Source organism: Ictalurus furcatus, chromosome 11 (assembly GCF_023375685.1).
Source record: "Ictalurus furcatus strain D&B chromosome 11, Billie_1.0, whole genome shotgun sequence".
NCBI lineage: Eukaryota > Metazoa > Chordata > Actinopteri > Siluriformes > Ictaluridae > Ictalurus > Ictalurus furcatus.
The window spans coordinates 16981138-17008096 of record NC_071265.1 but is presented as its reverse complement, the minus strand read 5'-3'; the positions used below and the strand labels follow the sequence as shown (position 1 = coordinate 17008096).

The following is a 26959-nucleotide window of genomic DNA, read 5'->3' as shown; positions in this document are numbered from 1 at the left end:
CGAATGTGATACATAAACGCCGAACAGCTGGCACACAGCTAGCGACGCGTTAAACTTCGACAGGATATATACACCTTCGCGCATGCGCAGCGTACAGGACCACTAATGAACGAATCAATAAACGGACGAATGATGATAAATGAAACTCAGGACGGTTGCACGACATTTCATATGTTCCAACATACAAACTCGCAACTACTAATAGCCTTATATTATGTCGAAGACTGCAAATTTCACTGTCAAAATGCTTAATATATAATTCACTTTATAGCTCTGGTGTGCTTCGGTGTGGTTTTGCAAAGCTCCGCCTCAAGCGCGCCCCCTGTCTGAATAAACTGAGAGAATGTGTGTGTGTGTTAGAGAAAGAGAGAGAGAGAGAGAGAGAGAGAAAGAAAATGAATAAGGCTGAGCACTAGCATCAGTACAGCGGTAAGCCTCGACACGTCAGTGTGCTCGCTGTGTTTCGGAGCTCCAGTACACACGAGCCGACTCCGACACTCCTCTGTAAAGCGACTCGGATCTCCTTCGCCGTTCAGAGTGACGCTGCGCCTGCAAACCGAGACTCTCCTTTTTCGTTATTTGTTTGTTTGTTTTTTCCTCCAGCTGTCTTGAATGTTACACTGAAAAATGGCGATTTCCGCTCAGTCCTCAAGTCTGTTCTGGCTGTTGTCGGTGCAGACGGTGTTGATTCTGTGTGTGTCCTGGCCCGGAACGGCGACGCTCCGCTTCCCGCAGCACTACACGTAAGTAACTCCGTCCTGTACGCGCTACTCGGGGGGCGGACAGGTGGCTTTAACGTCGCGGGGATGTACAGCCATGCTTTTTATTTATTTTATTCATTCATTCATTTATTTAGGTTTGTTTGTGTGTGTGTGTGTGTGTGTGTGTGTGTGTGTGTGTGTGTGTGTGTGTGTGTTGTGGCAGAATGAATCCCCGTATTCCATGGTTAGCTCGGTGTTTACAGGCTACGACGCGTTCAGCAGCGCTACTGGTCGTGTACGTGGTGTTCAGGAGCCACACACACACACATGTGTCATGTCTGACTGAGCTTTTTCTCAAGTTTAGGACTCTGGAAGAGTTTATTCTGGGTATCTGAAGGTCCATGTTGTTTCTAAGATGACTTTTCTATTCTTTTGTATTCACATTTCGACCTGACTTAGACTATTATTCTCTCTCTGTCTCTCTCTCTCTCTCTCTCTCTCTCTCTTTCTCTCTGAGATATAGTCTAATCAGCTGTTTAATTACATAACAATTTTGACTCAGAAATCATACTGCTACTAAACCACACTGAGCATCTTGGATGTCTTCTGTATAGGTTAATAAAGGTCAGGTTGAAAGGAATGTTTTCCAGAATATTCCGGTGAAACATGACCACGAGGCCACTTCTACATGCACCCAGGATCACATGTCTGATACGGTTAAATCGACGTGTCAATTAAAAGTGAAGAGCTGCCACTTGATTCAGTACTGTATCCTGCTTCTTTAAATCACATCGCACTCACACCTTCTGAGTTCAGAAATATATTCTAGGATAAAGTCAGAGGCTGGTTTGAGCCGTGCAGGCTGCGGCGTCGGACTTGTGGAGTGTGCTTCTGGGTTGTTCCTCAGAGCAAAGCTCAGTGTTCTCAGACTTGAGGTGCACCAAGTGCACTTTTCCCCCATTTTCAACATCAGTATTACAGCCCTGAGTGATTATTATAGAACGATTCATTCAAAACTAGGATATTTTATTTTCCTAGTAACCAAGTCGAGTCTTCTGCACATGTCGGGGTGATACTGACCTGAAACACGGGACTGGTATCGGATTATATTGGCTGTACTTCTCATAATTCTGTGAATGCTGTGACACTATGTCCACTCCTCGGTGGGTCCGCGACACTTCCAGACTTTTTGAATTTGTTAGTAAGTTTGGCAGCAGCGTGGTGTGTGATGTGCTCGCCATGTTTCCTGTTAAAGTCCGTCGCAACCTTCCGACAGATTCCTGATCCAGCCATGAGAACGATTTTAATATGTTCTTTTGTCAAAACATTCTTAAAGCCTATCTGAAATATATATATAAATATATATATAAACTAAGTATGAAAATTATTTGAAGACATTTTGCTAAAAAGTGTTCATTGTTTCTTTCCCCTATGTATGGAGACCTTTAGGACAGTGTGTGCATGTGTATACATATACACGCACGTAACGTGTGTGTATGTATATGTATATATATATATATATATATATATATATATATATACACGTGTGTGTGTGTTTGTGTGTCAAGGTCAAATTTATTTATATAGCACCATTTATATTTAATTTGACCAAAGTGCTGCATATAAGGTATAATAGAGGTTACTGATGCATTAAATAGTAACATGAAATATAATTAAAGTAAATATATAAACATAATTACTATAAGAAAACAGCAGCTAGACTGTGCCAAAAAACAGAACAGATCATAGGTAAGCCTAAGAGAGAAAAAAAGTCAAATTTATATATATATATATATATATATATATATATATATATATATATATATATATAAAATATAACTGTGACCTGCTAAATCTTTAACCTGTATCAAATTGATATACTATACTACTATCATATATTTGTATTGTTTATTCTGAAAGAAACAACTTATGAATTATATTCCTTTAAGAGACAGATGATTTGACCTCATTGTACAAACAACAGGTGTGTGTGTGTGTGTGTGTGTGTGCGCGTGCGTGTGTGGCTTTCTCACAGCTCAAATTACGCAGCTGTTTGATTGTTGGAACTCTTTCCCCTTAAACAAAGCCAGATTCCATGCCATGCATTTCCATTACTGCCGTTTAGGTCAGCGTACCGTATTGTGGGAGTAAAATAACAATCCGCAACGTTCGGCGTCTCAACAGTGATCACTGTAGTATTGCATTATTTTCTAGCAGATGTTGCAAGCGCAGTCATTTTAGTCTGTGAGCAGGATTCCTCCTGATCACACTGATTTCATTTCTGTGCTTTATTACTACAAATCGGCGTTACTTACACTGAGTATGTGCATGGTTGGAAATACATATATGCTGCCCTCACATGAATTTTTGCTCTCCTCATGGATGGAAATTATGTGGAGAAATATCTGAGTAAGTGAATGAGCCAGCTGTTCTACTGACTGTGATGCAGCAAACAGCTACCCAGAGATGTATGGTTTTAAAGGTAGGTGCTGACAGCTTGATTTCTTAAACATTTGAATGACTTTATAAAGATTTGTTTGTCAGTCGAGCAGCTTGATACCTTAGGCCAAGTGCACACTACACGTCTTTTTAATTTCAGAATCACTAACCCTTTCACACTACGCTGCTTTAACAGTCCCTCCAGGATTTTGCGATCGCAGAAATGAACGCATAATCAAGCAAACACCTCAAGATTCGGAGGAGTTTGCGATTTTTCTGAATTACTGGAGATTTTCCGCAGATTTAGGCCGAGAAGTGTCACGTGACGTCGTCATAACGTGCATTCCGTCGAAGCCCTCTTCGATTTCACGTGTACTGCTACGAGTACAGCTAAAAGGTCTCATTTACCAACAACCGTCACTGCGGAAGACCGTGCAAAACAATTTCATGCAGTTGCAATTTCGCTAATTCAAGTAGTTTCAACTCTGCAAGTTGAATCGCAAATTTTAGGGGGGGGAAAGCCACAGCAAAATTAAGCATTTTTGGCCGCAACAGTCACAAAAACACTCCGCAAAATCCTGTATGGACTGCTTTATAAATCTCTGACTCACTCACGCTTTCACAGTACATGACTTCAATTGCTTGTGATCAGTTGTGTGGTGTTGTAGGCATGTGTACAGTAAACGATCGCTCACAGATGTAAACGGAAAAAAAAAAGAAATCGGAGAAAATATGGAGCAAGGATTGATTGAGAAAAATGGTCTGTTCTGAAAAGAGAATTGGAGGTATAGTGAAAAGAAATATAGATGATTTTATACTGTGTGTTTGATTTTTGGGATCATTTGGGTATGACATGCCAAATTCTTATAGAAGCAGTATTATTGTGTTTACATGGTTGCCCTCAGCCTCCCATAACAAAAATTGGATGACAAACTGGGTTCACTGATTCGCTGCACATGAGAGCATATATATTTGAGGTGTTTCTCGCTGCTGAACTTGTCGAACCCTTTGAATCTGGGCTGAAGTCGCATTGTGCAAACTCGTAGGTTGCATCCGAAATCACATACTGTGACAGTACTTACTGCTTGGCCGTTGATACAGTACATAGTGATCAGTATAAATGGTAAGCATGAACACAATCCGGACGTACTGCGTGGCACAGATTCTGACAGTTCTTCCACGCCAGTCCCGTTGCATTATGAGCGAACGCAGTATCCCAGCGTCCAGTGGTTCCACACTGCAGAAGGTCATCCGGGTATTTCTCGCCTACTGTTTTATGAATACTGAGAATTCGGACATACTACTGTGGCGCACTGCTTTTCGCCTGCTGTGTAGTAGCGGAGTAGGGATATTCGGACGCAGCCATGGTGTACGTCGATCGTAGAGCTCTCCATGGTCCTGAAAGTCAACCTGTGGTTGAGCAGAACAATGTGTGAGTGAAAAAGCATCACTGTCCATAGTATGGAATTTAAAGCACTTTACATGTATTAGATCAAAGTGTACAGAAAACCTCATTATACAATTCAGTTTCCCTTTAAATGTTATGTCCTTATAATGATTATTGCTTGTTTTTACTAATTATATGAGGTAGCCCTGGAAGCAGGTTAACAGCTTCACTCAGTCAGTACGTTTACATGGACAACAATATTCTGATATTAAGACGATACTCTGATTAAGAAACTAGCATGTAAACAGCGATTATTGATGACCTTAATCCGATTAAAGTCATACTCGAAGTAAACACAAATGGAATTAAGACGTGTGGAGTATTCCTGTTTTAGTCGCATTATGGACGTGTATTACAGACATGTACACACCTTAATCACACTATTAACATCGTGTGGGAGTTTTCACCGCATTTTGCGACAGGACACGATCACATGGCAGCGCTCAACTGTTTGACGGCAAACAAGAGAGCATGGCTGCGTCCCAAACCGCGTACTTACCTGCTATATAGTAGGCGAGATGCATGTATGTGAGCTACTATATAATAGGTAAGTACGCGGTTTGGGACGCAGCCCAAGTCTTCAAGCAGTCGTATATTTGCACGTATAACATGACAAATAATTAACTGCACCTGAAGTGTTCATAAAAATTAAAAGTAAAAACACCCAAAACTGTATACGGTACCATAACGAAGACCAACTGTATGTTAATACGTGAAATTCTGGAGGGAACGTTGGACGGCGTGGCGTGGGGACGTAATGACGTGTGCTGTTAATCGATCTCTGTTCTTTAACATTTAAAATGGGAACATGAAAGAAGTATTCTAAAAGCGACTCATGTAAACACCTTAATCAGAATATTGTCTTATTCAGAATAAGGTCAATAATTCCATTTCTGCTGTCCATGTAAACGTAGTCATTGACATTTGGGTTAGACCTTAGACAAGCCTGTTTTGTTCAGAGAGCACAGCTCACCCAGTGTGCACTTCATGTGTAACATTGCTGCTAGCTAGCTGATTATGTCTAACAGCAGAAACTATGTTGTGCTAAAGCATTACTACTAGTTATGCCCAGTAATCATCTGATTTGTGCCCAGACTCCATGGCTCTAGATGAAAATGTCTTGGATCTGATGTCGGTTTTCCTGATTGGGCAGATGATTAAATGGTTCCTTAATGTCATTTAGCATTTCCCTGTGAAGTTCAACATTTGAAAGAAGATTAAACGAATGCTGTTGCAGCACTTTTATTTATTTATTTATTTATTTATTTAAATTTGACCACACACTGTGGCCTCTTGCTGTAGGATTACATGTAAAACATGCACTGGTGCTTGAGAATAAATGTTTTGTGTGAACACAGACAATCTAGCCTAAGCCTGAATCTTGATAATGTCAAGATTTCAGTCCAAGAGCTGTGTGTTTTATCCAGACACCAGGTGCTCTGAAATTCCCCCTGCCACCAAGCTGCCAGTCTCTGTTTACGCTGAAATAGAGATGATGAAACCAAACATCACAGACTTTAGAGCGTCTCTCCTCCCAGGCTGTCAGTTTTACACAGGTGTCCGGTGCGTTTATAAAGTGCCTTTTCAATACAACACTGTTATATACTAGCGCTAAAACGTGATCTATCTATCATGGTGGACTGGGATAGATACAGCCAGCAACAGAAGTGTTGGCACCCTTGGTATAGATGTGCAAAAAGATTATGGAAAAATGACTGTGGTTAATTATGGGTGCTGTAAATATGAGAGAAATTTCCCTTTCTATAAGCGGCTATATGCTGTTGAGATCAGTCTTTTCACAGTTGGGACTCCCACACAATTACTGTATTACAAAAGGTGCAAACATTCACTGATGCCCAAGAAGGCAACATGATCCATTAAGAGCCGGGGGGGGTAAACTTTTGAGCAGGACGATCTTTGTAAATTATTTTTTTGTCTTGTGGGAAACATGTTCATATCTTATGTAGCTTTTGAAGGGCAGTACTAAATGAAAAAATATGAGCTTTAAACAAAATAATTTACAAAGATCATTTTGTTCAAAAGTTTACACCCCCCGGGTCTTAATGTATCGTGTTGCCTTCTTGAGCATCAGTGAATGTTTGCACATTTTGTAATAGTTGTGTATGAGTCCCTCGGTCGTCCTCGGTGTGAAAAGATGGATCTGAACATCATATAGTTACTGTTGGAAAGGAGTCAAATATACAGAAGATGCTGGAAAACCAAAGAGATTTTTATGAAGAACAGTGGGGCAGTTTAACTGCTCAGGACAAACAAGGGACTCATGAACAACTCTCACAAAACATAAACACAGCCGTGGATCATCCAGGTAACGGCACACAGTGTTAATAATCAAGTTCTTTAGAAAGAAAGAAAGAAGGTCTGTAAAGCCCTCAGAAAAAAGGTTGTGGATGCCTATGAGTCTAGCAAGAGATTTAAAATGATCTCCAAATTATTTAAAATGCGTCATTCCACTGTAAGGAAAATAATCTACAAGTGGCACAGATTTCTCACGACTGTCAATTAGTCCAGGCCTGGCCGTCCCAGCAAATTCAGCCCAAGATCAGACCGTCTGATGCAAAAAGTCTCCAAGAACCCCAGAATTTCATCACAGGATCTGCTAGTAAGTCTCTAAGATCTGCATGCTTCTACAATCAGAAAGAGATTGCACAAATCTGACCTGCATGGGAGGCGTGCCAGGAAAAAGCCTTTGATTTCTAAAAAGGACATTAAAGCAAGACTACAGTTTGCCAATGAGAAGGTCTTTTACTTTTTCCACAGAAGAATATCAGATCTTTCTGTTGAATATCAATGTTGATGAAGTTAATTTTCCTTGTGGTTTTGTTCAAGTATATACACTTTATTAATAGACACTGTTTCAAAGATGATCAAATGTTTGCTTGTCCAAATGTGTCAAAAAAAAAGCCAACAATTTCTATGGGCTGTACTTATTTTTTCACTTGACTTATAAATGTGAAAAAGTATTTGCCCCATCTTGATTTCTTCTGTTTTTGTATATATATCATCCTAAATAGTTTTAGATCTTACTAAATACAATATAAAATAAAGGCAAGCTGAGTTAACACACAATACAGTTGTTTATTATTATTTTTTATTTATTGAAAGCAAAAAAAAAAAAATGTTATCCAACACCTATCACCCATGTGAAAAACTAATTGCCCCCTTAAACTTTAAAATCTGATTGTACCACTTTTAGCAGGAATAACTGCAACCAAACGCTTATAACTGGAGATCAGTCTTTTATAGCGCTGGAGTGGTATTTTGGCCCACTCTTCTTTGCAGAACTGCTTTAGTTCAGCCACACTGGAGGGTTTTCGAGCACGAACTGCCCGTGTAAGGTCCTGCCACAGCATCTCAATTGGTTCCAGTCAGGATTTTGACGAGGCCACTCCAAAACTTTAATTTAGCTTTATTTATTTATTTATTTATTTTTTTAAACCATTCAGGAATGGACTTACTCCTATGCTTTGGATCATTTTATTTCTGCATATTTACTTGTGTTTACTCAGGTTACCATCTTAGATTATGTTTTAATTTCTGAGAAAAAAAAAAAAGAAATCAGAAGGAAAATACTTTTTCACAGCACTGTGTGTATATATATGTATGCGATATATAATATAAATTGCTTAACTTGTGTAAATATTTGCATTAACATAAAAACATTTAAACTGAGCAAATTTCACAGACATTTGACGAACAGAAATGGAATAAGTCCCTGAACAAAGGCCGGGGGGTGGGGGGGTCAATATTAAAAGTAACAGTCAGTATCGGTATCTTTAAGTACTACAGTGCATCTCATCCTCATGGACTGCACCAGATTGGTCAGTTCTTGCTGTGAGATGTTACTCCACTCTTCCACCAAGACATTTACAAGTTCTCGATCACGTCTGCAGGGACGCACACGGTTACATGTAATTTTCCACTGCAAGGACGATCATCTGTCCTTCCTGTCTCCCTGTAGCACTGTCTTAGTTGTCTTACATTACCGACATTGCAGTTTATTGCTCTGGACACATCTGCAGTCCTATTGCCTCCCTGCAGCAGGTCTATGGCATGTTCACGCAGGTGAGCAGGAACCCGAGACATCTTTCTCCTGGTGTTTTTCAGAGTCAGTAGAAAGGTCTCTTTAGTGTCCGAACTTATTGTAACTGTGACCTTAATTGCCTACCGCCTGTAAACTGTTCGCGTCTTAAGGACTGTTCCACAGGTGCATGTGCAATAATTGTATATGGTTCATTGAACAAGCATGAAAAACATTGTTTAAACCCTTTCCAATAAAGATCTGTAAATAAAGATCTGTAAAGCTCATTTAGATTTTACAAAATTATCTTTAAAATACAGTCTCCTGAAAAAGGGACATTTCTTAATTTGCTGAGTGTATTTTATACACACACACACACACACACACACACACACACACACACATATATATATGTATATGTATATGTGTGTGTGTGTGTATATATATATATATATATATATATATATATATATATATATATATATATATATATATATGTGTGTGTATATATGTATATATATATGTATATATATATACACACACACACACACACACGCATGTACTGTATATGCCTAGTAGTTCTTATGGACAAAATGTAACTGAAGCCTCCTCTATTTATATTATTATTATTATTATTATTAATAATGTTTTTGTTGTGTTTAGGAACATATGCATTTTAAATAACCTTTTACTCATCTTTATCTAGGGCGCTGGGTTCTGACACCGATTGTAGTAAGGACACTAAATATGTACCAAGATACTGTTTGGTACGGTAGTATGCAGCTTGGGAAATGGTCCAAGTATTTGCAACCCTGAGGATATACATAGCTCGTCTGCTGTTATGGTACTATAGAAGTGTTCTGAGCATACAGACTTCATTTTTGTACACTAACATGACTCACATTTACTGAGTATTGGATAAAAGAAGACAACCTCCTTTGTTTTTCCAAGAACTTGTCTTTGAGCTCCAGTTGATGATGAGTGAAGAGTGGGAACAAGTTTAAAAATATCTAAACGAGTGACACAGACATTAAATTTCCATACATCTATTTGCACAGAGCAGTTTGAGAATCTGTCAGTGATGTATAACACACACTACACAATATGCCCTGCTTGGCCTCATGGACAGAATTAGCAAACATCTAGCTTTAGAGAATATGTTGAAACAGTTTCGCATAGTATAAGGCAAAAAGAGCACACATCAAACAGTGTGCACACACATACACATACACGAGCACTGTGTATTGCTTTGGGTCAGAGGTGTTGTCACTAGCAGTTAGCATCAGTAGCGTGTGTGGCACACTGCTCCCTCTCTCGAGGGTTCTCTCCCTTCACTCCTGGTTGATCTTTTCTTAGCCAGTGCTTCTTCAGCACTGCTGCCTCAGTAAATCTTATTCTGTGTTCGTGGTGCCTTGTAAGTGGTAATTTACAAGTTGTACTAGTGTCATTTCCCACCTCAGTATGTGCAAAATTGGAGGGGGGGACATGGACGCAGTCATGAAAGTTTCTGTTTTGTTTTCTCTGTCAGAGCACATAAAGATCATAAAAAGCTACTTTAACTGCTTTTACAGTTACACTCCTGATTGGCTATTGCTACTGTTGTACTATAGTGAACTTTAAACATTCGTGCAACATTTTGGACTGAAATTGCAAAAAAAAAACAAAAAAACAAAAACAGCAGACAAAAGTGAGTAGTTTAGCAACAAGCTAATTGGCTAACATTACTGTTATGTAACATTGTGTAACTCTAACAATGGTGATTACGTTCTCAAAACAGTGATTATTATAGTCAGTATAGAATAATAATACTCTGCAGTCCGTAGAGGACTTCACAGTTTTTTTGTGATTGTTGCAGCCAAAAATGCGCAGTTGTTATGCACGGTCATTCGCAGTGGTGTTGTTGGTAAATGAGACCTTTTCAATGCACGTTGACCAAAGATGAACACAGCACAACTCTGGCACACACATTCTACATAGTTACTATATTTTTACTCCACTGTCTGTTTAAAGGATTACACTTTTATGCCACATTAGGCAGCTGCAAGACCGGCAGCCATGAATGGCATTTAGTAGTAATTTTCAAGATAACGTAAGTGAAGTCTAATCATCTAGACTTAATATTAAGAAACAATAAACAGGGTGATATGTTTGGAAAATGAAACAAGAGCCCGTTCTTGGCCTTATCCTTTTTCCTTTACCATTGTCTACTAATAGGTCACGGTAGTGTCCTGTACAGATATCTGATTGGTTAGCTGGGAATGGAAAAGTGTTGATAATTTATGTGATATATCACAATATTGAACACAATACGATTACAAACGTTCACGCATCCAGTGTAATTAGCACGTTTTGCACTATTGCTTAAGCCTTTAAACCGATTCAGCCTCTCTAGCACTTCAGTAGCTTATTTTGAGAGTGTCATGGAAAACATACAGAGGGTGACTTTTTTGATTATATCTTTTATTTAATATGGTTAATTATTTAAGGTTGGTTTCAATAAATTATGCAGAACAATAAAGGCTTTCTGGGCGTCATGGAGGCGCAGTGGATCCCATTGCTGGCTCACAGCTTCATAGTCTAGTCTGTGGTTCGATCTTGAGCTCGGGCTGCTCTCGTTCTGGAGTGTTTCAGTTTTTCTCCTGTTCACGCGGGTTTCATCTGGGTTCTCCGGTTTTGAGGGGTGGGGTGTTGGAGGGATACTGTGGGTTAGAGGTTAGCATGCTTGCCTTGCATCTCCAGGGTTGGGGGGTTTGATTCTCACCTCAGCCCTGTGTGCACAGAGTTTGTTCTCGCCGTGCTTCGGGGATTTTCTCCGAGTACTCCAGTTTCCGCCCCCAGTCCAAAGACACATGCATTGTATTGGCATCTCTGAATTGTGTGATTGTGTGCGATTGTGCCCCGCATCGTTGGATAGACTCCAGGCTCACCACAACCCTGTGTAGGATACAGAAAATGGATGTGGAAAATGGGAGTGTTGTGAAAGTGTGTGTGTGTGTGTTCATTTCTACCTCTTACTGTTCCCAAGGTAGGCTCTGTGACCCTGACCGAGATAAAATGCTTACTGAAGATGAATGAATGATAAAGCTTGTTAATACCAATTCTTAGGCAGTTATTGTGATGAAAAATGACAGTTTGCAGCTGTAGGGTGGGGCTACTGTTTGAAAATCACCCATGTCATAGTGGTCTTTGTCTCCTGTTTCACCTCTGTGATTTTCTTTTGCTAATCACTCCATCCTTGTCATACAAATTAGGCTGACATTTCCAACTGACATTTATTTTGTGCCGCTGCTGTTTGATGACACTATGGCTGTGACCCAATGCTGATGCAGGAGATAGCGGAAGAAAGAAAGGGAAATTAGAGAAGGCCTCCGTAGTCATTGCAATTTGGCTTAGCCAAATGTGATAAACGGTATGAAATTACATGTGGGTGTTTTGATCTGATTCAGAGTGCTAGTATGAACTGGTGTGTAGACAGTGCTGGAGAGGTCTAATTGTGTTTGTATGTTATTAGCTCTGTCGTAATTGCTTTAATTGTAGTTCTTGTGTCCTGTTTTGATGCACTTTGCTGTGAGGTTTTCTGAGAATGAGTGTGTATGAAACTGGGTTACGTACCAAAAAAAAAAAAAAAAGAGTGGATAATAAGAGAAAGACCTAACAATGTCTTAAGCTATGTTGTGGGATGTTGTGGGCTCATTTTTCTAGAAGGAAAAGTCTCCAGTCTTTAGAGAAATGAAAGCGCACTAATCTACTTTTGTGCTAAGTGCTTCAGGACTACCTATAGAGACGTTTAAACGTGCCAATTGGTTTGCCGTTCATTTTCTCAAAACTGCACACTTATCCAATTGTAGAGAAAAGAGCGAAAGAGGAACCAACTAACTGTATTGCATTTTTCCATCACTTCGGGCTCCAGATTTTATGATCATTACACATGGTTGTGAGACTTTGTAAACTAGCCTCGGATGTAAAGTATTTTCAGACAGCAGTTCTGTCATTTATTACAGCTTAGTAATGCTTACAATGCTGAGGTTCTTATGCGTGTGAAGTACGGCCTGGGTAGTGCTGGTAAATATGATGTAGTGTACCATGATGCTTGAAAGTTTGTGAACCCTTTAGAATGTTATACATTTACATGTACATTACATCTACGGCATTTGGCAGACACACTTATCCAGAGCAACATACATTTATCTCATTTATACAACCGAGCAGTTGAGGGTTAAGGGCCTTGCTCAAGGGCCCAGCAGTGGCAGTATATTTGGCAGTACTGGGACTTGAATTCATGACCTTCTGATCAGTAGTCCAACATCTTAACCACTGAGCTACCACTCAGTAACACTTACATATTTCTATATAAGTCCTAAAAGTAGATAAAGAGAACCCAATTAAACAAAGGAGACAAAAATGTTATACTTGGTCATTTACTAATTGAGGAAAATGATCCAATATTACATAACTATGAGTGGCAAAAGTATGTGAAGCTTTGCTTTCAGTATCTGTTGTGACCCCCTTGTGCAGCACTAACTGCAAATAAACGTTTCCGGTGAGTGTTGATCAGTCCTGCACCTCGGCTCGGAGGAATTTTATCCCGTTCCTCAGTACAGAACAGCTTCCTCTCTGGGATGTTGGTGGGTTTCCTCACATGACCTGCTTGCTGCGACGACATTTCTATTGCATTAAGGTCAGGACTTTGACTTGGCCACTCTAAAACATGAACTTTATTCTTCTTTAACCATTCTTTGGTAGAACGACTTGTGCACTTGGGGTCATTGTCTTGCTGCATGGCCGCTTTCTCTTGAGATTCAGTTCACGGACAGATGTCCTGACATTTTCCTTTAGAATTCGCTGGTATAAGTCCTCATTCATTGTTCCATCAATGATAGCAAGCCGTCTCGGTCCAGATGCAGCAAAACAGGCCCAAACCATGACACTACCACCACCATGTTTCACGGATGTGATTAGGTTCTTATGCTGGAATGCAGTGTTTGCTTTTCTCCAAACATAATGCTTCTCATGTAAACCAAAAATGGAGAGCAGTGGCTTTCTCCTTGTAACCCTGCCATGCACACCATTGTTGTTCAGTGTTCTCCTGATGGTTGACTCATGAACATTCAAAATCCAAGGCGGAGGCTGTCCGCACACTGAATAAGACCAGACCACTGAGGTCTTACCAAAATATTTATTTATTGCTTTAAACTTCCATAGGGTAAAAAGTGCAAAGATCAGTGAATAAAACAGACCAGTGAGCAGACGTTTTAGCCTACAGGTAAAGCGTTCATCCCTTTTTGACCTGGTGGACTGTTACACTTTTGCTCCATTTGTACACAATCTATCTGACTGTGGATTGGTGGAGTCCAAACTCTTTAGAGATGGTTTCGTAACTTTTCGTCTGATGAGCATCAACAACTCTCTTTTTCTGAGGTCCTCAGAAATCTCCTTTGTTTATGCCATGATACACTTCCACAAACATGTGCTGTGAAGATCAGACTCTGATAGATCCCTGTTCTTTAAATAAAACAGGGCACTCACTCACACCTGATTGTCATCCCATTGATTGAAAACACCTGCCTCTAATTTCACCTTCAAATTAACTGCTCATCCTAGAGGTTCACATACTTTTGCCACTCACAGATCTGTAAAATTGGATCAAAGTTTTCTTCAATAAATGAATGGTATAAATATTTTTTGTCTCATTTGTTTAATTTCATTCTCTTTGTCTACTTTTAGGACTTGTGTGATAATCTGATTGTTTTAGGTCGTATTTATGCAGATATATAGAAAATTATCAAGCATTACTGTACAGACCGGGGACAGACCAGGTAATAACAGATTGATTCAGGTTGCCAGATTGGATGTACAGTATTCTGTGTGAAACATGATTTAAGATGGTTCAGGATTGAAAAAGTTGAACAGATTTTTAAAGCGATACATTTTGAGACCTTGTGGTATATAGTCTTAAAACATTGAAAATCTTAAAACATGTGCCATTTATTTTCTTTTTCCATGCTATTTTTAGCTGAGAAGCTTCGATAGGTGAAATTTTGGTGCATCGTTAGTTGTACCTGAAGTGTCATGACAAATTTTGGTTTGCAGTGTTCTGAAGCCTGATTTCCAAGACGCTTCCATCTGAACAGGCTTCTGATACTTTCACAGTGTCCGATAAGGTGCAGTACAGTAGTTATGGGCTTTATAGTAGTTCTAGACCTTTTTGGCTAGAAATCCTTGACCCCCATCCGACCCCACTCCAACAATCTCCATGTTAAGACACATGTTCCGGGTAGGCCTGTCACCATAACTATGTTTGTTGGACGATATATTGTCCCAGAAATAACTGCGACAGTAAATACACAATATACACAGAGCGGTTCGAGAACCGACTCCAGACCAGAACCATGACAGCGGAAAATGTCTAATAGTGTAGCTTTAAATATATTTACGAGGAGCAGACTTCAAACACTGAACATAGATGTTTATTGTATTTGTTTACAGCGTGGAACAGGTTAACGGTTGTTTTTTGCACACAGTCTGTAAAATGAACTGAAAATGAATTACATTTAGTTCATCAGATGGTAAATTAATTTGCTCACACGATGTTCCTAAATTCTGTCATAATTCACAAACACAAGTTTTCTCATATCTACTTGTGCCATAATATGGCACATTAATGTTACCATCTCTTAAAAAAAAAGAAAAAAAAAATTTTCTTCAACCCTGCTCCTAAATTTTTGTAATTTGGAGCACAAGAGAGCTCTGCTAGATCGTGCACTTTTCCCGCATCGGCTCACTCTGTGACCTCCGCTGTTTCTCAGATGTGTTTTATTCATAGAAATGCGTTTTTCACCATTGTCAAGTGACGTCACAGACCCGACTAATCCATAATGAAATTCGTTGTTGATTTATTTAAATTATCGATTGGTCTTTGCAGCCCTAATTCATGTTCAGTTACATCCCTGAAGAGATGATATTAGTCATTACTCTATTTCTAAGATGTGTAAAGAGTACCATTCAGTTTGTGGGGTTCCAAAATTGTAGACTTTGTAGATGAGTTAGCAGTGATGTCATTAAGATGTACGTTGCTTTTTACTGCATGTACAGTATGCAGTATGTGTTGATATTGTTACTTTGTCAGGATGTGTGTATCCATGCAGGCGTTGTTCACCTTCTCCCTGTTCGCTCTCCATCTGTCGATCCTCCTGTCTGCATTAGCAGAATCTTGGTAGACATCTTATTGTGTTAAGTGCTTTTGGGAGCGTGCGTGTGTGTGTGTGTTTGTGTGTGTGGGAAGAGATATATTGCGCTGATGTGAGTACACTTGATGTCGTAATTCCTGGGCTAGCTCTGTTTAGTGCAGCTTAGGGTAGCACTTGTGTCAGCACTGGACTTTTTTTTGTTTTGTTTTGTTTTTGCAAGCAGTCAACTGAGTGAGAGAGAGATTGGGGAATGGGGAAATCTAAAATAGGCGCTTTAGATGCTTGATCAGGTGACGGAGAGAGAAAGTAAATGTAGCAGAAACACACACGCAATTGGTTTTACCATGTTTTTGAGCTGCTATATTTGATGTGTATTACTATAGCTAACTGATCTGGGCTGTTTTAGTTTTTTTTTTTCAGGAAAAACACTTTAATTTATGGGACCTGCCTAGTGTCCCCACAAGGTCAACATAGTCACATATTCCTATTATTATACACATATTTAGTCTTCACAAGGTGTTAAAAACCTACAGGATGCTATTATGTTGATAAAATTGTTTTTGGACTCATTTGCGTATACACACACACACACACACACATTCTGTAAGGGTGTTCTAAGGCTGCGTAGTGTAGATAAGCCTAATTTCACACTGCAGGCCTGGGTTGCAAATCTCGAACCATTAAGGACTTTTAGATAAAGCTGTTAAAAGGTTCCCTTCACACTGCAACACTACGGTGTTGTCTGCCAACGTCTGATACCTTCAATGTGTGAAAACACCCCATTGATAGTGAAAGCATTTCTGTAGATATAGCCTGTAAATAGGAAATGTGCCACTATCACTAAAACTGGCAGCACGGCACACTGCTAGTAGAATCCCTAAGAATACCTAAGAATTTCAGTAGTTTGTGTAATGTAATGTAAACTTAAGATCAGTTTCCAAGTTTTGCATGATATAATTATATTATCGAACCTCCACAATATTACATTACCGTGACATCCAGCGATATTTACTCCAAATATATAACGTTTAAAACACGTAGCTAGTAACTGATGTTACCTGGAAGCCCCATCCACTCCTCTTCATTTCACATGCGCTTTCGCTTCACATGCGTTCACACCATGCCTGAATTACCATAATTACTAGATGACGACCCGGACGTACTACTCGGAGCCGTTCACATCCTCGGACTCGGAATTATGCGTTTCTATTCGCCGAAATGAATCAGGTGAGATGCACGTGTTGAGATCTGCAAAATACATAATTCAGTCCCTCCAGAATTTAGCGATTTTGTGATAGCAGCAGTTCACGCAAACTGAAGCAAACGCCGCAATGTTCGGAGGAGCTTGCAATTTTTCAGAATAAACACAGATTTTCCACAGATTTGGGCCAAGACATGTCAAATGATGTCATCACAACACGCATTCAGCCAAAGCCCTCTTCAATTCATGTGCGTCAAACATGAGTACAGCTAAAAGGTCTCATTTACCAACAAACATCACTGTGAAAGAGCGTGCAAAACAATTTTGTGCAATTGTTAAAAAATACAAAACAACCTGTAGCAAAATCAAGCATTTTTGGCTGCAGCAATCACAAAAAACTCTGAAATCCTGCACAAATTCCTGTTCATAATTACAACATTAAATCACATTTTTTATGCTATTGTTAAATATTGATGAACACAGGTAACAATAACATTGTTTATTAATAACGCAGGCATTGTTAATGTGTTGTTGCACACCTAAACAAACAACAACATATCAACAATGCCTGCGTTAATAGCAACGAGTTTTAAACATTATATAATATATTCGTAAATATCACTGGATGTCATGACAATGTAATATTGTGTAGAGTCGATTAATATCATTATATCACGCAAAACCTTTATTAATAGGCACTGTTTCAAAGGGGGTGCAATGTTTACTTGTCCCCAAATATGTCAAAAAAGCCAACAATTTCCATGGGGCATACTTATTTTTTCACATGACTGTAACTACATTTTACTGCTGAAGTCGCCGCCATTTTGAGTGTTTCTTTGCTAGGAAAAAATAGGAAAACTAGGAAAATTCCCACTTTGCAAGTTGTAATTACAAGTTCTACGAGGACGTGAATGCTTTTTACATTTGGAAACTCGTAATTACGGTAATTATGACACGGCATGAATGCTCTTGACTCCTCCTCGCTTTCAGTCAAGGTGAACGGAGAATGTTTTGAGTTCATTAACGTGAAATAAAATCAGTGTAAGTTTGACTTAGCTAACAGTAGAAAAGTTGACTGTATGTTTAACATTAGTTAACTGTATATATTAGGAATGCCACCGAACCATTTAGGCTGAAATGATAAAAATTGGTTTCCGCTAGAAAGAACAAAAAAGAGTGAAGATTTCGACCTAAAAGGATGAGAAGCTGGACAAAAGCAAAGTGTCAAATCACTTCAAATGAATAATAATTAATAAGAAATAATTAGAAAGCCCAACACAGAACATTAAAATGACCGCTAATTTCATCTAATGATACCGGTTTGAATATCTGCCTTGCGTTTAATCATGTCCTACGTGGTTGTGATTAGCTAGAAAAAAAAAAGACTGACCTCTTCCAAGAAGAAGGACTGATTCCTTAATGGTGGGTTTGTATGAAGGCTACTAACAGCGTATAAAACGAGGCAGGCGTACTCATTCCCAGCAGTAATATGAGATGCACAGTCTCTACATGCTGTTATTCCCACAGTAATCACTGGTGAGATCTGATACCGCAATGTGGCGTTCAGCTGCCAAGTAATCGATTACATTTAAGGCTGCCACAGCCAACTAAGGTTGGTGGGAAATTTAGTGCTACTCGGAAGTGATTACAGTTTACGAAATCCTGACTGGTAGATCTGGATGTTGAAACATTTTTTAATATTAAACTCCTCGGTAAAAAAAATGTGTCAAGCCCAAAATGGCAAAATATTAAGCTTTTATTGGTTTTAACAACAACAATTCATTGGTCAGGAAATGAGTGAGAACTCAACAAAGAGATGAAGTAAGTTAGTATGGGATAGCTGTTCCCTTTGATTAAAAAAAAAATTCTTTAAGCCTTGTGGGTAAACCTGCAGACAGCTTTTTATTATTTATTTTTTCTAATTTTATTTATTTTATTTTTACTTGATTTTAATTTTGAACACCCAGACATGTTGGTCTTTTACATCAAACATTTTAATAAAGATCATGATTTTACCTTTGCATACAAGAAGACTGTATTAGTGAATTCCCCTGTTTTTAGCTTTTTCCCCAAACAGCAAAAGTAAACGAGGAAATGCTGGCACAGGAGCTCTGAGGAGTGCATTTGTTTAATTCTTGCTAATTTCCTGAACAATGATTTGTTGTTAAGACCATTTAAAAGCTTAATATTTTGCCATTTTGGGAGGTTGCGACGTCAGCTTCAGGTGTGAGCTTGACTTGGAAGGCTATCTCGTCGGCCTCTGCCGTAAGCAGAACTTGGTAGGCCGTGCCGTTGATCTCAGACAGGAACATAGCATGGGAGACCGTGCGATCGGCCTCTGGCAGGTACATGGCTTGGGAGGCTGTCCCGTCAGCCTGTGGCAGGTACATGGCTTGTGAGGCTGTCCCGTCAGCCTCTGGCAGGTACATGGCTTGTGAGGCTGTCCCGTCAGCCTCTGGCAGGTACATGGCTTGGGAGGCTGTCCCGTCAGCCTGTGGCAGGTACATGGCTTGGGAGGCTGTCCCGTCAGCCTGTGGCAGGTACATGGCTTGGGAGGCTGTCCCGTCAGCCTGTGGCAGGTACATGGCTTGGGAGGCTGTCCCGTCAGCCTGTGGCAGGTACATGGATTGGGAGGCTGTCCTGTCAGCCTGTGGCAGGTACATGGCTTGGGAGGTCGTCCTGTGTTCCTCTGGCAGGAACATGGCTTGGGAGGCTGTCCCATCGGCCTCTGGCAGGAACATGGCTTGGGAGGTCGTCCTGTCTGCCTCTGCAGAAACTTGGCTTGGGAGGCTGTCCCATCAAACTCAGGCAGGAACTTGGCATGGGAGGTCACCTCGTCGACCTCTAGCAGGAATATGGCTGGAGAGACCACTTCATCTGTCTCACACTGGGGCTCAGGAGATGAGGTCATGTTGACCTCCGGCTGAGACCACCTCGTTGGTCTCAGGCTGGAGCTCTGGTCACCATGTTGACCGCCGGCTGGAGGTTGGCAGGGGAGATCACCTCGCGAGTTTCTCTGGAGATGAGGTCGCCATGTTGACCTCTGCTGGAACTCCGCAGGGGAGACCACTTCGTGGATCTCAGGCTGGAGCTCTGGAGATGTGGTCACCTTGTTGAACTCCAGCTGAAGCACTGCAGGGGAGCCCACCTTGTTGGTCTCAGGCTGGAGCTCCATTCTCTGGCAGGAACATGGCTTGGGAGGCCATCCCGTCGACCTCAAGGGGGAATTTGGTGTGGGCGGTTGCCTCGTCGACCTCTAGTAGGAATATGGCTGGAGAGACACTTCATCGGTCTCACACTGGGGCTCAGGAGATGAGGTCGCCATGTTGACCTCCGGCTGGAGCTTGGCAAGGGAGACCACCTTGCGGGTCTCAGGCTGGAGCTCTGGAGATGTGGTCGCCACATTGACCTGGAGCTCTCAGGGTTGAGATGGATGCAATCGCAGTTAAAGCTTTTATTTAAAGACACAGGCAGACAAATCCAAAACATGAAGACAAAATCGTGGTCAAAAACAGGCGTGAGTAAGGCAATCAGCAAACAGGGTAGACAGAGCAAAGGCAGAACACGAAAACTGAGAAACTGGGAACAAAATCAAAGAACCAGAAACGAGAACAAAGGCTTGGTAACGCACTGGTGGCAAAACACAGAAACAATACTTCGCCCTGACCAAAGACACATGGGGGTTTAAATATACAACGAAAAGAAAGGTAAAACATAAACAGCTTTGAATAATGATGACATGTGGGAGACAACCAATAGCAAGACAGGGGCGGAGACATGACTTAGAAAACACATTTTACCTTTGTCAAAAAGTAAACAAAGTATGACATCCCGGAAGTGCGTGCTGTCGCGCTACAGGCTGTTGAGAGTGCTGCTCGCCCTGGTGCTCAGCACGAGGGGAAATCTCATAAAAACACGAACAGGATAGCTTTTTATATTTATGATTAAAAAAACAAATAAAGAAACATAATATAGTCAAAAATAAAACAGTAAAATAATATTAATAGGTATAAAGTATTATAAATAGGCATTATAACTTGGCAAATAATAGTGCAGAAATAAATAATAGCCTTTACAGAAAGAAGAAAACAATAACAATATAAAACATTTTTTAAAAAATCTAATATAAAATGTATAAAAAAATAAAAATAAATGTCCAATAATTAAAATAATATCAGTCGAGTACAAATAACGTGGCAGTAAAAGTAAGGCAAAAAAATGTTTTTAGGTGTTTTTCTTTAAAATCAGTGATTGATGTCTGATGAATGTTTAATAGCAATGGCTGCCTCGCCACTCTTTTTACATTTCACACACAGAATATGGAGAAGGCACTAGGGCTGGGCGATATATCGATATAATATCGATATCGTGGTAAATGTTTACGCAATACACTTTACTGAGATATCGTTGATACGGTGATGTATTTTTTTAAAACGTTTTTATTAATTACAATTTAAATGGCATTGAATGGATGCCGACTGGCACAGGGTGTACCCCGCCTTGTGCCCGATGCTCCCTGGGATAGGCTCCAGGTTCCCCGTGACCCTGAAAAGGATTAAGCGGTATAGAAGATGGATGGATGGATGGATGGATGGGATGAATGGATGCCGTTGATTTTGAATCTTCTTTGTTTTTGTAGGCATTAAAGAAAAGTATTGTCAAACTCGGTTTAACCCTTTTTTGTTTATTTTACTACTGTTTGTTAGCTAAATTATATATCTTGATACCCATTATGTATGTACAATGCATGTCTTAGGACTGGGGGAGGAAACTGGAGTACCCGGAGGAAACCCGGGGAGAACATGCAGCATTCGAACCCCCAACCTCAGATGTGCGAGGCAAACCTCTTAACCACTAAGCCACCATGGGAGAAGCGCTAAATGAGTTCAGGCATTCAGAGATGTATGAAGGTTCTATACAAGTTCAAATTAACTTAAATCTCTCTCTCTCGCTCTCTCTCTCTCTCTCTCAGGATGATGCACTGGGCGAGCCGTATAGAGAAGGAACTGGATAAAGTTCTACCACAGGTCACAGGAGTCCACCAGATGAAAGCAGTAAGTCTTACTGCTTGGCTGTTACACTTGTACTAATGGATTAGCATTTTATTCTAAGTACTATGAGAATAATAGGTTTTTTTTTATTAGGTTTCCTTCAAAAGCATAAATAAATTAGAACAAAAAAAAAAAAAATAAATTCTGGCTTTTTGATTTGGGCCAGAAATTTCATTGCTGTACAGTATGATACACTTGCTGTGTTAATTGATTCGTGTTCTCTGTGTTTCTGAATGACAGTGACAGTCATTATTAGTCATTGCCTGCCTCCTGAGACTGTCGCTTCTGTCTACACAACTTGCTAACATTTTTCCTCGCACACACTCACACTGCATCTCTTTTGCGTCCCTCAGTATGGGAGCCTGATACTCGGCATATGGTTTGGCACCACAGTTTGTGTGTGTGTGTGTGTGAGAGAGCTCACAGTCTTCAGAGGACTTTTGCAGCAGCGTTAATTGCTAACAGTTTGGGGGGTGTAGAAATGACACCAGACTAAGATGAGAGTTTTTCTCAGGGGCGCTATCACAGGGATTGTCATGGTTAGCTCTATAAAATGCATATTAGATTAATCTGATCTGTTTGTTTGTTTATTTTTTTATTTAGCAGTATGACTGTCCATGATGATTTGGGTTTAGTCCTACGTAAACTAGCCTCTTGTAATAGCAGCACGTAATAGCCACCTGGACCTAAACGAATATTGAGACCAACAACAAATTCTGTGTACGTGTGATCTAGAGGTGTATTATTCAAGCCTCCGAGAAGAAACTCCTTCCATGCTACTTATTCATCTTCAAAAGCGCTCGGCTCATTTCCATTCCTAGCCGATCCAGTCGTAGATGCTGTAGCGCCATCTCTATGACAACAACGTCTTCGCACATAGAAGCGGTATGTCAGTTTGTCATAATCAAGCTAAACTTAAAAAAAAAAAAAAAAGAAGTGCATTCAGGAAGTAAAGTAGTTTGTTCAGAATCTCTTGGTGCAAAGGAAAATAGGTGTATGCGTTTGTTCCCACTGAGAAAAGCACAAGACGTTTGTCACTGTGACAACACAAAAGCCCAGTTCGAACAACAAAATTGAAGGAAGTAGGAGGTAGAAACAGAGTCGGTGGCGTCATTTAGGCTGCCATTTTACAGCGTAAGCCCTGAATGTTTTGCACAGTGTAATGACTATGTAGTCCACACTCTGTGGACTGCACTCAATCTCCTCTCCACATTATATAATCACACAGCACTCGATATAAAAACAAACTATATCTATATCCACAAAATACCAGATATACGTCTGCATTTGTGCTTCTAAGTATTTTATTATAAAAAGAGTGGTTAGCTAAAATAAAGAAACATGTAGCTTTGACCCTGCCTGGTAGATTGAAAGAGACTGACGTTGAAAATATGTTGTGTTGATGCGGCGTTTTTACGTTCGAGTGATTTTGCTAAACGGGCAATAGTAATATATTATGCTTTAAAAATCATTTCTTTCTAACCAAGTGATGTGAAGGTCAGTTTGGTTTCATTCAACAGGAAACCATCCATCCATCCATCCATTTTCTGTACCGCTTATCCTACACAGGGTCACGGAGAGCCTGGAGCCAATCCCAGGGGACTCGAGGGACGGGACACTCTGGTGTGCCCTGCTAACCCATAACCCACCGATTGTGCCCTGCTAACCCATCGCAGGGCACAATCGTACACACACTCGCACACTACGGGCAATTTGGAAATGATCAAATCAGCCGACTACGCTTATCTTTGGACTGGGGGAGGAAACCGAAGTACCCGGAGGAAACCCCTGAAGCACGGGGAGAACATGCAGAACTCCGCACACACAGGGCGGAGATGGGAATCGAACCCCCAACCCCAGAGGTGCGAGGCGAACGTGCTAACCACTAAGCAGACCAAAGAACAAAAAGGGAAAACAAAATTATTTTGGTGCTATTACGTGCAGCAGATATTATTCGCAGCAGTGGACCTCTTCTGTGTCCCACAACTTTCCCCTGCCACTCATTTCATCACGTGTGTTTTGGAAACTAATGATGTCATCATTGACTAAAACACAGACACAGGTTACTTTGGTTTCTGAACGAGCGCGGACCCGAGTACGAGCCGTGTTCACGTTCACGGGAATCGCGGCTCAGTTCCAGTGCAGCCGAACTCAGACCACCCCCTAGAGGATGTCACGGGTTTGATACCGTAGTGCGCTTCCTGGCTCGCAAGACCACTTTCGCATTATCGATTTTTCATGTAAAGTGTACTCTGTTTCAAACTAAACTGCCAGTGTGAAAGCCCCCAAAATCCCACATCTATCTGGGTCCAGAACCAACAAAGCAAAATTGTCCATGCTCTCTTGGAGGGTGGGGTGTCATACTTAAGACACTAGCCAGTCATGTGTGTCTGTGAGGTTGTATATGTGGAAGAGAGCAGATAGCGCGTTCCTCCGAGTGCGTTACGCTGCCATGTGTAGTATATGCCATGTATGCCATGTGTGGTAGCTGTTATATGATAGCGGAGAGATGGCTGGTGGATGGGAGGTCACAGGTGACTAAATTGGGGAGAAAAGTGGCGGAAAGGCTTTTCACAGTATGTATGTGTATGCACCAGACAACATGGGAAATATCTGGCTAATTTTCATTGTTGGCTTTTCTGATGAAGTAAATGGTTTTGTGAAAAATGTTTTATGGCTGATAAATGTCCACTTTTCTATCCATAAATATCCATCCAACACTAACGGGCTGTCATGAAGAGACAATGCGTCTCTTAAGTGATAAAGAGCATTCGAATTCAAGATATAACGCATGTAGTGTAGCAGACTCGATCGCCTACCACTGCTTACCACCGGCCATGGAAAGAGTACTCGGAAGTCAAGGCAACAGCGGTGAGACTGGTCAACATGTTCTAGCTTCAGTAATGCTTGCTGTGCCTCCGTGCCTGTGGCCAGAACAGCTTAATCATTTGCTCTTTCACAATAATTTTGGGGGGGTGCAGAAGCTAAATGACGCTTGGATTTCCTATAAAATGAAAAGAAAACTGAAGTTTCCGATATATGAGGTCACCCCAGTGACTTAAATGTCAAACACCACTTCAGAAACACCTCAGCATGTGAATTCGTGCCATTGTTTCCAAAGGATGTTGGATATATTCAGAATAAACACGATGGCCTGCTCTACTTCCCACAACTTTTTTCCGAAGAAGAAACTCCCCTCCCCAACCACACACACACACACACACACACAAAGATGAAAGCCACCATCTGGATCATGCTTATTCAAAACTCACTTTGAAGACTTCATCCTGGGTAAAGTCCTACCATGCATTGCAAATCCATTTCTTGTCAGAAATGTCACCGAATTCTCAAAGGAGGATCTGCCCATGGGCCAGTGCTGCTTCTCAGCAAACAGAGTTGATTGAATGGCAAGAAATCCTTGCCGTTCTCTGCTCTGGACAAGAAGGGATACCGCACTAAATATTGCTGTCTTGCACAAGATGGTGCTTCACGTTCTCATCACGTTTGCCTTAACGTAAACCTGTGCACTATCATTTTCAGCTCTGAACACGGTGAAGGACCCACACCTTCGCACACTTATGGCTACTTACCTTACCTGATCTCGTTCCGTGTTCTGTCTTTTGCCCGTCCCACGTTATCTCGTCATCTGTCCGCGTTTGTCTCCGTCAGCGTTTCGTAACACATTCCAACCGTGCTCCTTGTTAGCACAATATCTCGAGAGCAAGTTTATATGAAATGATCATTTCATAGGCCGGGACAAACTCCAGGTTCCTCGGGACCCTGTGTAGGATAAGCGCTAGAGAAAATGGATGGATTTTTAGATTTGATCCAAACAGGGTCAAAACCACAAGTTCAAATGAAATATCGCTTCCGTCCTGTTTGTCATGCAAAGATGTTAATGACACCGTCATGACGAGGAACCGCAAGAGGAATTTTCAAAACTCTATGATTTTTGCCATCAGCCCGTCCATCTCGTTAGTGCGATATCTCAAGAAGGCGTGGTTGAATGTTAGATTTTGAAATTGATCCGAACGGGGTCAAGGTCACAGCAAGGTCAAATGTCGAAAAAAAAAAACATTTTAGAAAGTTTTTTTCTTCAATCGCGTCCTTCATGTTTGAAGATATTTCTGGCATACAAATCACAAGAAGAACAAGGCGGACTAGACTAGTCGAGTTGTTGGGACTTGTATCGTCGTACATCACATGTACATACACCTGTTAGTTATATACAATATGTATGAGGAAAATATTGTACTCAAATAAAACTGTAAAGCATCCCAGCAAAAGAAAAAAAAAGGAGCTAAATATCAATAATTGCATGTTTTATTCATTATACACAGACATTTTTGAACTTTTTCTATGACAGGTGTCAACAATTCTAGCGATTACTCGATTATTTGTTCCTTATTCACGGATCTAAAAGTAATAAAACGAATGATAATGCAAGTAAGGCTTGTTTTTCTAATCTTCACCACTCTATTCATCTCTGCAGCATGCGGGTTTTTTTTTTTTTTTGGTCTTCTATTCTCAGCTTGTGCACATAGCTGGCAAGAAATGATATGGGAAGCGAATACGTCTTCCAGTTAATGAAGCAATTTTCCTGTTTAGTTGTGTTTGTGTCTTTTTTTGTTTGCATAGCTTTGGGGGGGGGGGGGAGAAAAAGAGCAGGTAGACAGATGGGGCAGGCAGAATAGAGCTAGTACGTTTGCACATGAAATAGTTGTAGGGGGAGGCGTGTGTGTGTGTGTGAGAGAGAGCGAGAGCGCGCGCATTTATCTCCAGCCCAAACAGGAGTCATCACAGGGTGTGCTAAATGGCCCAGCATGTGCAGAAAAAGTCATTTTCTAACTGGATGCCTCTCCCTGTACGTGCATCTGATAGAAATCTTCCCAGG

General features: G+C 40.6%; 1 protein-coding gene across 2 annotated transcripts in view; it reads left to right on the top strand.

Moving 5' to 3' along the window:
- Window positions 1-309: 309 nt before the first annotated feature.
- Window positions 310-26959, top strand: part of cacna2d2a (calcium channel, voltage-dependent, alpha 2/delta subunit 2a) — a 259138-nt gene continuing 232488 nt past the window's right edge. For both annotated transcript variants that reach the window (XM_053636170.1, XM_053636169.1), the window contains exons 1-2: window positions 310-743; window positions 21987-22068. In XM_053636170.1, the coding sequence (XP_053492145.1) occupies window positions 628-743; window positions 21987-22068 (198 nt within the window). In that variant the 5' untranslated portion in view covers window positions 310-627. The remainder of the gene's footprint in view (window positions 744-21986; window positions 22069-26959) is intronic.